This window comes from Pygocentrus nattereri, chromosome 15 (assembly GCF_015220715.1).
Source record: "Pygocentrus nattereri isolate fPygNat1 chromosome 15, fPygNat1.pri, whole genome shotgun sequence".
In the NCBI taxonomy this organism is placed as follows: domain Eukaryota; kingdom Metazoa; phylum Chordata; class Actinopteri; order Characiformes; family Serrasalmidae; genus Pygocentrus; species Pygocentrus nattereri.
Window position 1 is genome coordinate 3,668,344 of NC_051225.1, and position 12,196 is coordinate 3,680,539.

Here is a 12,196-nt window from a genome sequence, read left to right on the forward strand (position 1 = left end):
CCAACCACAATAATCTCTATTTTGTCCTTAACTGAAGATTTTTTGAACCGTAAGTTAATAGGAATCAGCATCTACCTTCTGTGCTGTGACATGTTTGTGAGTGTATTAGGGAGGGCCTCAGAGCTGGCTGAGCGTTTGCAATCTCACGATACTATTGGTTAAAATGAATATGCCCCGCCTGCTGGTGCACTGTGACATCATCAAAAATCAGAAGACGTTTTAGATGCAGGTAAAAGAGGGATATGGAGTTCTCTCGCTGTTTACTTTGGGTGTCTGAGTTAACTAACCCCCTCGTGTGGAGGCCGCGCTTCAGCCAGGCTCGCTCTCACTGTGGGTTACTTAGATGTAGATGCGCCTAAGTGGTGCTAAGTTACAGCCCCCAAGAGGGAGATTAAAATAATATAGGAGTGAATTCTGTGAACTCAGTAATGGAAAAAGCACTTATGATGAAAAACGTTTGTGGTCCAAACACTTCAGGGAGCATCTGGATAAACATCTGTTTATTTACTGTGAACATTTACAGTTGATATTGCCGTGGGGATTTGAGAGCATGACTAAAAGCACAATATACTTGAACCTGTTTAACTAAAGCTTAACTGCTCTCCCATACACTACACAGTGAACTGTATACACATTAAATACAGGACAGGAGACAATAGACAATAAGACAGAGGAGACAACTACAGCACTTAGCAGCAACGTCTGTCTGTAGATTAACATTATTCAGCGTAAACTCCCTGGCCGCAGCTTACACTGTCCAGACGGCTCGTGCTTTAGTTATTTTCTCTGGTATTTAGCAGCTTGAGTTTTCTGGTTTAGCTGGTCGGCCTTTCCAAATCTAATCCATTCCCTCAACCACTAGGCCTCCATCAACCTTTTATGTAAGCCTGTGCTTTGTATATAGTCCACATAGCCTATCCAATTCTGGATGAACTGTATTTCTTCATATATTTATGTATTGCATTCACAGAGACACATTCATAGACAGTCTTTGTGCTTAACAAAGCTCACAAAGTGCTATAACTGAGTCAATTATAATAATAGATCTTTAGAGGGATATTCCACTGTTCTTTCAAAATATCTCCCTAATTAAATCATTAAGATGTAGGTCAAATCATTCACAGAGATTTGATGTGAAATGCTCCACTGTGGAGAAATTTACTGAGTTAACTTTGCTCACAGTGGTGGTGATAGGAACCAGACATCTGAAGCGCTGAACAGAAAGTTTACAGAAAGTTCTGATCTGAAATAGTTATAAATACGCTGCTTCCAGCTCGAGACATTTTTTCTAATCGTTTGGAGATAAGCTTTTAACCTTTTTTTTTTTTTTTTAAGGAGAAGTACATGTAGCGGGTTGTGAAGCAAATTACACCCCCAAAGGAAACATTTTTTCAGCGTTACCACTGTTTAAGCATGAATAACTTTATATATGGAAACTCAGAAGACTTGCACAGGTTACTTGGTCATTTTGAATCGTGCATAAGATGCATGTATTTGTGCCGTACACATTGCGACTCCGGGTTCCTATCACCACCATTGTTAAGAAGTCTGAGTCCATGAGCTTCTCAGCAGTGCATAATTTCACATTATAACACTCTGAATGGCTTTGTTCACATCTCAGTCAATGAATTATCCAGAGGTTTTCCGATATTGGTGGAATTCCCCTTTGAGTTTAACAGAGAAAATTTGACTGAAAACAGCAATTAAACCAGATGTCGGAAAAAAATGACTTTTAAAACAAGATTTTAAGGGCTAAGGGCATCAGCAGTTTAAGCCATAATGTTGCTGAGAAACAAAAGGTCTTAGATGGGATGTGGTCAGCAGGCCTGCAGTCCTGTGTCTATAAACAGTTAAATTGTAAAAAAAAAAAAAAAAAGAGTCAAAGTCACATGATGAGTGAGGACTACGCCGAAGAACCGATTCTTTGAAGAGCCGATGAACCACAAGACTCGCTTCCTCAGGCTTCGAGTCTGTACTTAGAGCCTGTACATTTTCAACGTACAACTGAGCCGAGTCTTTTTGACGATTCGATCCGACCCCCGCCGTTCGCTTAAAAAAAAGGAGTCGGTTCGAAAAGAACCGATCGTTTGCGAGCGACTCTGTGCCGGTGGCGGCGGGGAAGCTGCCCAAAATGGCCGCTAGTCACTATTACGGGTTCCCGCACGGCGCTGCCGGCCCTCAATACAGGTAAAACTCACCGGCACGGACCGCGAGTCGGGCGGCTACGTTTGCTCAGCCGCCCGCTGAATCATCCCGGCTGTTCATTCGCCGGTGTGCTGAGCCGAGCGGTGTAGCAGCGCGGGTCGCTATGCTAAGCTAACAAGCTACATCCAGAAAGTCAGTAAGGTTAACGCTACCCGACGAAAGCTGTCCGCTAGCCGCTGACATGAACCTCCCGCAGCCCTCTAAAAATGCCATTTCTCCGTCGTGTGCACTTTTATCTGGCTTTCCAGCACTCTGGTGAATGAATTATGACTGTGTATGAATGTTTGCTAACCTGGTTTTGGGAAGCTACATGAGCTTGTTTGGGGGTTTAGCCTAATGGAGGGACTCGGCTGCAAAAATAAACTGCTTGAATTTAAGAAATCTCCTTCATGATGCGCGGAACATGGTTTCAAACATGTTACCAGGCCACGTTCTCAACTACAACACCATCCTAGACACGAAACATGCTCCTCTAGCCAGTGTTGTACCGAGGGAATGGATGCCTAGGAACACTGACATCACTCGGGCTGAACTCCTGAAAAAACACGGTTCGTTGGTCAAGGCAGCGAGTCAGTGACTGTCCAGAACCATGAGTTCTATGTGGAACCGTTCCGTGCTTAAATGGTCCTTTGCCTGGTGAAACGGTTCTTCAGACTGATGGAGGTGCTACAGAGAACCACCACCATTAAGCATAAGACACCTTCTCCATGCAGCTGAAGACCTGTTTCACCATGCAGAGCCATTTAAGCATGGAATGGTTCTGTATAGAACTAATGCTTCTAAATAGAACCTTTGCTTTTACTAAAGAACCTTGAAAAAAAAAAAACTTTTTTCGCAGCACATGTTTTTGGATATGCTACCAAGGCATGTTCTCAACTACTCGACGTCATCTTGGACGTGAGAAACGGTTCTTTAATGCTGGAACCAGGGTATGAACAAGGGTAACATTGACATCGCTTAGGTTCAACTCTTAAAGACGGTTCTTCAGTTGTTCTTTAGTAAAGGCAACGAGGCAATGAGTGTTCGGGACCCCGAGGTCTATATAGAACCATTTTGGGGGCAGTCGTGGGCTGGAGGTTAGGGAACTGGCCCTGTAACCGGAAGGTTGCTGGTTCGATCCCCAGTGCCGACAGTCCATGACTGAGGTGTAAGGACACCTTGAGCAAGACGCCTAACCCCCAGTTGCTCCCCAGGCGCCGTGGATAGGGCTGCCCACCGATCTGGGCAAGTGTGCTCACTGCCCCCTAGTGTGTGTGTGTGTGTATTCACTAGTGTGTATGTGGTGTTTCACTTCACGGATGGGTTAAATGCGGAGGTGGAATTTCCCCGTTTGTGGGATTAAAAAAGTATCACTTAACTTTTGTGCTTAAATGGTTCTTGAGATTGCTGGAGAACGTGTCGTATATGGCTCTATATAATACATGGTTCAGCAAGTGATATGAGTGTTAATGTGCAGCCTTGACTTTGCTCCGACAAGTTGTTTAATATTGGAGCAAAGTCAAGGCTGCACATTAACACTAATATCACTGAGGCTCTCTGCCAGGTTATGAGATCCATTGTCTTGTAAAGGGGGAGATGGTAATGAATACCAGGCTGTGAGAACATGACCGTGTCTGTTATGAAGGTTTTGAAATGAAGAAGTGTTCTTCAACCTCTTAGTCTCCAGGGTATGTTTTGGTTTGTCCATCTGAATTTGCACGACCAAAATCATAAGGCCAATTATTCAGTAACTGTGTGAAATAAATGTAAATTTATATTTTATTTATTTATTGTAAAAGCCCCTCAAATGAACAGAACATGTGTTTTATGATCTACACATCACTACATGCTTGACATTTACTGCTGGAAGCCAAAAATCTCGGATGCGTTATTTTCTAAAAGTGATGTTTCCAGAGCAGATCACTGAAGAGACGCCGTCTGTTTATAGTTTAGAGCCCAGATTTGGGGAAAAACGGGTCGACTTTCAGTAGAAAAACAAAGTTCAGCTTCTTTTATTATAAGGGTTTAAAATGACGTCACCGTCTATTAGACTGGAGAGAAGAGCTACAGCCTCACACGACGCCCAGCTTCTGAATGGAGCTTATGGAATATGAACGCTATGAAGAACATGATGAAGTGTGATTTGGAGCCACCGGTGGTCCTGAGGAGTTTAAGTGGTTAATTAACTATAAATCATTCAGTTAGACGCCCCATATCCTATGTTTGTTCTGTATTATGTTTCGACTTATTTTATGTACCGAAATGAATTTTTACACAACTGCCTTCCAGCCTCTCTTCATCGCTTGCACCCTTAAAATAGAAAATGGTTCTTTGTGGAACCATGAACAGTCAAGGAACCCCTGGCATGATTATTGGGGTCTTTGCACCGTGAAAGATTTTTTCAGGTTGATGGAAAATGTGCTATAGAGTTTCTGTATATAGAAAAGGGTTCTGTATAGCACCCAAAAGGGTTCTTCTGTTGTTACAGACAATATAGGACAATTTATTGTGGGTGCTACATAGAACCATGTACAGCACATTCACCATCAATCTGAAGAACCCCTTCATGATGAAGAAGTAGATGATTCTATATAGAACCTTTTGGAAAATGGTTCTTCTATTGTTACAATGTCATGTAGCAATAGAAGTCATACTGTAATGATAGAACATTTTTCCAAAAGGTTCTATGTAGAACCATCTATAGCGTATTCATGCACAACTTCTATCAATCTGAAGAACCCTTTCATGATGCGAAGAACCTTTCAATTGTGCAAGGGTTCTTTTGAATGTTCATGGTTCTGTATAGAACCATTTTCTTTACTAAAGAACCCTTAAACCATCTCTTAAGATTGGAGAATTAAACAGGCTGGTTTTGCTGCTGTGACTTTAAGACCTATTTATGTAAATGACTCTGAATTGACTGTTCTTATTGGTTTTCCTGTGTTGTGTCAGGGCTGAAACACTCCTTATAGCTTCAGTGTGAGTGGGCGGGGCTGAACTGCTGTAGGCTGAAAAGGCAGATACACTGATCAGGCATAACATGACCACCACCTTGTTTCTACACTCATTGTCCATCTTATCAGCTCCACTTACTGTATAGCTGCACTCTGTAGTTCTACAGTTACAGACTGTAGTCCATCTGTTTCTCTGATACTCTGTTACCCTGTTCTTCAGTGGTCAGGACCCCCATGGACCCTCACAGAGCAGGTACTATTTGGGTGGTGGGTCATTCTCAGCACTGCAGTAACAATGACGTGGTGGTGGTGTGTTAGTGTGTGTTGTGCTGGTCTGAGTGGATCAGACACAGCAGTGCTGCTGGAGTTTTTAAACACCTCAGTGTCGCTGCTGTGCTGAGAATAGTCCACAACCAAACCACAACCAGCATCCTGTGGGCAGCATCCTGTGACCACTGATGAAGGACTAGAATATGACCAACACAAACTGTGCAGCAGCAGATGAGCTGTCGTCTCTGACTTTACATCTACAAGGTGGACTGACAAGATAGGAGTGTCTAAGAGTGGACAGTGAGTGGACACTGAGGTGTTTAAAAACTCCAGCAGCACTGCTGTGTCTGATCCACTCCAGTGCAACACCCACTAAAAAGGGGGTAACAGAGTATCAGAGAAACAGATGGACTACAGTCTGTAACTGTAGAACTACAAAGTGCTCCTATATAGTAAGTGGAGCTGATCAAATGGACAATGAGCTGTTTTTCTTGACATCACAGAAACTCTTTTATTGAAAAAGAAAAGGGATGAAAATGTGATTTTCCAAGATATGGACCCTTTAAAACTGGTTTAGTTTAGTTTTAAAGGACTGGTTACCAACAGAATGCTCCCTGGCTCAGTCACAATAAGCAGCTCTAACGATGTTTGAACCTTTCTTTTCCTAATATTGCATGTCAGCTTGGCCAGGGGTCATTAGTGAGTGATGTCATTGTGGTCAGTGCACATTCCTTATCGGATGAAGCAACTTTATTTGCGAGTCTTAGACTTTAGAGTCCACTCATCTAAGCTCGCTCCAATATGGGAATTGCGGCCAAATTCCAACACCTGAAATTGTTAATGTACTGCCGAGTGATGTTGATGCCTGAACACTTCAGACTAGAGTCGTCCAAACTGGTGTTGTGGATGGATATAATGTGTATATCAGTGGGGCTACAAATGCTTTAATCACTTAGTCACAGTTTTAAAAACATTTTATGTTCTTGAAATTTCATTGCGGTAAAAAATGAGAAAAGGTATCAGTTTCTTCTATTTTCATTTTCCTCCTTTGTTTGACCTTCACATTGACCAAATTAATGATGAATGGACCAATTAGAAATGCCTGAACAATTACTTGGGGGGGGGGGGGGGGGGTGTCATTACATTAACTTAGGATGAAAATAAACATTTTTATTTTCTCTTGTAAAGTTACCATTTTTCAGGTGCTTATTTGTTTTTGGACAGCAGTGATATGTTGAATCTTCAGGGCTCTCAGTGTTTTCTGTTCGGGTGCAGTGTGCTTGTGCTGAATAATGATCTGTAGAACTATCTAAGTATCTTATCTGTCTGAGACGCACCTGAATACCTAGTATTGATCAAAAATGTCATTTTTTTTCCACTTAACTGAAGTTGTTAAACCATTAGTTTCCCTGTTGTAGAAGTTTCTAGGCTGTAATTTATTTTTGCTTTGAAACAGTATGTCACTCTGACCTGTTTTGACCTCCCTCAGCACCCAGCCACCTCCCGTGTACTCCCATCAAACCACTGCCAGTTACAGCGTCCAGCCAGCCCCTGGAGTAGCCCATGCGGTCACAGCGTCGTACGCTCCTGCCACCGCACAACCCACCCGGCCGGTGGCATCTGCAGCCTACCAAACCTACCAGGCCCACACAGGTCAGGATTACGGTTACCGTCAACAAGAAACGGCCCCTCAGCCGACCACCACGCCTCAGAGCTACCAGGTTTTCACAGAAGCGGTTAGTTTCATTTCATTGTGTTGAGCTAGTAATACGTTTGTATGTGTGTGTGTCCACTGATTATACCTAAAGCCATTTGGTAAAGATTATAAGATGTGGTTATGCTGGTATTTTTGCCCCTGCAGTTGCATATTTCCTTTGTGAGTGATTGCTTGATTGCTGAAATGCCTGTTCCCCTGTCAACTGAAATTACAGGAGAGCTACAACTACGGACGGCCAGTGTCAGCCAGTGCTGGTTATGAGAATAAACAGTACTATCAGGCGAGCATCGCACCTGCTGAACGCACCCCGACTGAATCCTACTTTCAGCAAGGTGATCTCCTGCTTTTACCCTGCAGTCGGCGACTTGAAACGTTTGATACTTTCTGAATACACTGAAAAGTATAGCGAGATTTCTGTTACAGTTAATTGTCTGATGTTACTTTAAGTATTTTATGCCTTTTATGTTTTATAAGATATTTCGTAACGGTTACATTCAGTCGTAGTTCTGTTGACTGTGTTTTTACTATTCCTTCAGGTCTAAAAAGTGGTTATAGACCTGCAACTGCTGCGTACAGCCAGCCTGCTCCTCAAAGACAGGTCACATCTCTCAAGCCGCTCCCTCCTGTCAGCTCTGTGTCCACCAGCTACAACATCTACTCAGCCACAACCAGTGTACAGCAGCAGCCAACCCCCATATCCACTTACACCCCCAGCTCCTCCTCCTACAACTCCACAGCTGCCACTTCTTACTCCGGTAAGTGGGGGCTTTTTTCCTGGCGTGTTCCAAATATGCACATATCTCCTAATGGTATGATCTCACACTGAGTGCCTTTACATGCACACTGTTAACACAGTCATTATCATTTTGCTGCTTAAAAGATTGTCATTTGTTAGTTGTCGTGCAGTTAGCACACTACAATATCTTCACACTGCTATCAGATTTCAAGAAATCCAGTAACCTGGATTTTAGCCCAGTATTCAGGTTATTCAGTACCTCATACTGTTAATTTGGTATTTTTAGTCTTTCCTCATCACGCTAATATAACTGATAGAGAGGAGCTTCCCTGGGAACACTGTAGGTTTAATTCAGCACTACACCTGCATTGCCATGTCATAAAACTACATAATTAATAATACTATTATATTTTCTGTTTTGGCAGTACATTTGCCACTGTGCAGACTTTCAAAAGTTTGGCATCAAGTTCATACTAACAGTATAACGACAATAATAATAATAATAATAATAATAATAATAATAATGCGCTGTTGTATTATAATAAAAGAATTAGAATAAAAGCTCATCTCTATAATGATGACCTACAGGAGAAGGAGAAACATATGTCAGGCAAGATAAAAAGACCTTTTTCAAAGTAATTTAGGTCCATTCATCATGAAATTTACAATGTAAAATGCAGTGGATACTTTCAAATTATGTCGGAAGCTGAAAAACGACAAAAATGTAGATGAGTTTTTGTTCCAACAGCAACAAGTAATTTATGCAGGGAGGGTTTAAATATTTCAAGCTATTGACCCAAATAATTTAAGATTTATAAATTTAGATTTTCCTTTAATATTATAAGAATTCTGAGATGATCTTACAAATTGTGCTGTTGTCAGTGCACTTTATGTTTTTGTTAGTAAGAGATATGATCTGCACTTTTTAAACCTAATGAATTCATTTTTTAAAATTAATAACTAAATTCTTTTAATGTTCAGTCATTTTTAGAATCTTCAGTTCTGTTTTTCATTTCATTCTAATTTTTATTTATTTTATTTATAACATATTAGAACCATTTTATATATTTATCTACAACCAAATTAGTTTCTTCTTCTTCTTCTTCTTCTTCTTCTTCTTCTTATTATTAAAAACCATCGTCTGTGCATTTATTCATGGGTTGCGTACATCATGCCTTTAAAATGAAATCTAGTCATTGACTCACTCATTTAGGCTCTGAGGTTTTCAGGTTACTTAAGGGCATGTCAGCATGAATTATTGCCAAAATCAGATTTTTGTCTGGTGATCAGATTATTCTGTACATGTAAACATATTCAGTGCATTTCTCCTTTGTTTTGACTCTCTTCTGCATCTCTAGGTCTCAGCTACTCCACTTATGAGTCTAGCGGCTACACTTCCACCTCATCATACTATCAACCTGTTCAACAGCTGGGACCCCAACAGACCCCGGCCCAGGCCCCTTCCCATCAGCCTCAACCTCCACAGCAGCAAACCCAGCCACCTGCTAAGCAGCTCACCAGCGCTTCCTGGAGCAACACAGGGAACAGCATGGTCACTAGTTCACCTGTCAATACATACAAGAAGCCCATGTTCCATCAGAATAAGGTCCAAAAGCCAAAAGGCCCTCCCAAGCAGCCTCAGCTGCACTACTGCGACATCTGCAAGATAAGCTGTGCTGGGCCACAGGTGTGCATATATTCTATACAGATTTCTCAGGTCATCAGGTGCATGTGTTTCTGTGTGTGGATGCTTTGTGGAGTAGATGGCCAATAATCACAATGCTGGTACAAATACAAGCTGCTTTGCTAAGTGCTGTTGCTCAGCCATGCCAGTTAAAGAGCCTGTATTACGGAAAACTGAAGTATAATGTAGTTTGTAAACACTGAGTGCATTTACATGCACTCAATAATCTGATAACTGTAGAAAATCAGATTTTGTCAGTAATCCGATCAATGTGTTTACATGCACTTGAGTAATCAGATAACGGGGAAACTCCAGGTCTTCATAAGTCAGACATTAATCAGATTTCTGCTTTGAAACCAGCTCAACGTAACGTAAAACTCAAACTTTGTGACGTAGCTTTAAAAAAAAAAAACAAAAAAACATTGCGACACTTTTCCTCAAAATATGAGCATCTAGGAGATGAAGAATATTTAAATCCTTCATTTGGTAAAGCATGTATTTGGTTTCTGCTTCACTTCAAAAGTGGTTTGCTGCGTCTCGCTACGACACTGCTCGCTTATTTCCGCTACGGCCGTCTGTTTTCACACAGCTCAGGCTGAGAAATCAGAAAGAAATCAGAGTAAGAGTTTACATGCCCTTAGAAATCTGATTACTGAGGAAAATCCAGCCTCTTATAGGATTTTTAAAAGTGGATTTCTAGACCTTACTTCTGACTAAGAAATCAGAATTTGCTGTTTACTCAACAGTTTCAATAATCAGAAATCTGGTTAAGATTGGATTGAGTGCGTATAATCACGCTTATTGTTCAAGTTAAAATATATACCATCTGTACGAGGAGGCACCAGCACAGTATCGCTGTTGAGGGACTGGAAAGATTGTATGAATGAAAAAATTTTTTGAGAAAGTTTTTTTTTTTTTTTTTACGTTTCCTGTTAAAGAATCATTACATGGCCACATTATTTAATCAGCTAATATTTTTGCAGGAGAAAAAATCCATATTTGTCTTTTGTGTATTATGGACATTCATTGTTCACATTGTTTTTGTGCACATACCTTATTTATATTCTAATTACATCCTCTGTCCCGGCATTTTCGCCTCTTTAGGCAACATGAAATTAGCTTTCAGTCAGCGTTACCACAGTAACGACTGATTAGTTTTTGGTTAAGAAATGCTAGAGAAAGTCATTTATTGTTAATGTAGTATATCGCTGTTGTCTGAGGAAAATCTCGTATCTCAAATGGTAACTTTACAGGAGAAGGAAAAAACCTACTTTACTTTTAATGTAAGTCAATGGAACCAGACATTTTCCCAAGTAATTTTGGGCCGTTTATTTTGGTCCATTCATCATGAAATTTACACAAAATGTAAAGGACAACAGGCATTTTTACATCGTCAAAAACTGAAAAATGAGATGGGAGGTTTTCTTCCGACAGCAGCGATATATTACTTGTAGCAGCTGAATTGAATCACTGTTTAGTGTGTCGAATCATTGTTAATTAAAAAAAACACTTCTGAATTTAATCAGCAACTAATGAATCGTGAATTGATTCACTCAGCTCAAAGATTCATACTCCTATCAATGACTCATCCTGTGTGTACTCTTCCCCCCAAAGACCTACAGAGAGCACCTGGAAGGTCAGAAGCACAAAAAGAAGGAGGCGTCTCAGAAATCTGGCAGCCAGGCCAGTAACGGACTGCGTGGTGTGCAGACGCAGCTGCGCTGTGAGCTCTGTGACGTCTCCTGCACCGGTGCAGATGCCTATGCAGCACACATTCGGGGGGCCAAACACCAGAAGGTCTGTGCAAAAATAAACAAGTTCCACACTTACATCACGATTTTTAAACTGGAACAGTGGCTGTTTTAGTGTTTTCTGTTCCTTAAAACCCAAGTATACACAAACAAGGTATGTCCTCTGAGTATCTTCAGTGTCCACTAAATGACTGAGGTATGCCAACAATAATCCCCTTCAGTGGGCAGTGAAAATTTCAGGTAGCTCATTCATGAGGGTATCCTGATCAGTCACAAGGCAGATGTGGCCCCGAAATGAAACGGTCTGCACAATGCCGAATTTTCTGTTTGCACTACAGCACCGCTGTCTCCGACCTTACCGTCTTGTCAGGTTCTTTTAAAGTTCTTTAGGGATGGAGCCAGAAACTGGAGATGAGATTAGAGCTGGAGATGCTGTACCTCCGGCTACTATAACCCAGTACTTGTGTTTTAAAAGTGTGCTCTTCAGCTGCCGTTCACTCCTCTGTTGATGCCACCATGTTATTCGTTGCCATGTATAAGAAGGACACATTTCTTGGCCGCATATGAAGGAGGCTTCAAAATGGGACAGCATGGTTGCGCCGCTGTGACTCAGTCGCCTTCGAAGGACGCAGCCCCTGAATTGAGACGCAGCTCATGACTGCGTTCCCTGGAAGCAGTTTTAGCAGTAAAATCAATAAGAACCTTCTTTAAGATGCCTCTATATAAAAGCTGGGTAATGTTTTTGTTGAGCGAGATCTGCCACATGTTCTGTTTCAATTATTTCCACTCACTTCGCTTGTGCTGTTGAACTCAACAGGGTTCGGTTGGAAGCAGAGAGAGATCCGCAGGTTTTGCTCAACCGGTGTCTGATGCAGACCCGAATGCAGGTGTACACGCGTG

The 12,196-nt window shown here is 41.5% G+C and overlaps 1 protein-coding gene across 1 annotated transcript in view; it reads left to right on the top strand.

The window, feature by feature from the left end:
* Positions 1-2,080: 2,080 nt before the first annotated feature.
* Positions 2,081-12,196, top strand: part of zfr2 (zinc finger RNA binding protein 2) — a 32,025-nt gene continuing 21,909 nt past the window's right edge. Inside the window, exons 1-6 of the mRNA XM_017702582.2 lie at positions 2,081-2,187; positions 6,898-7,144; positions 7,340-7,457; positions 7,662-7,880; positions 9,220-9,548; positions 11,160-11,342. Of these exons, the coding sequence (XP_017558071.1) occupies positions 2,132-2,187; positions 6,898-7,144; positions 7,340-7,457; positions 7,662-7,880; positions 9,220-9,548; positions 11,160-11,342 (1,152 nt within the window). The 5' untranslated portion in view covers positions 2,081-2,131. The remainder of the gene's footprint in view (positions 2,188-6,897; positions 7,145-7,339; positions 7,458-7,661; positions 7,881-9,219; positions 9,549-11,159; positions 11,343-12,196) is intronic.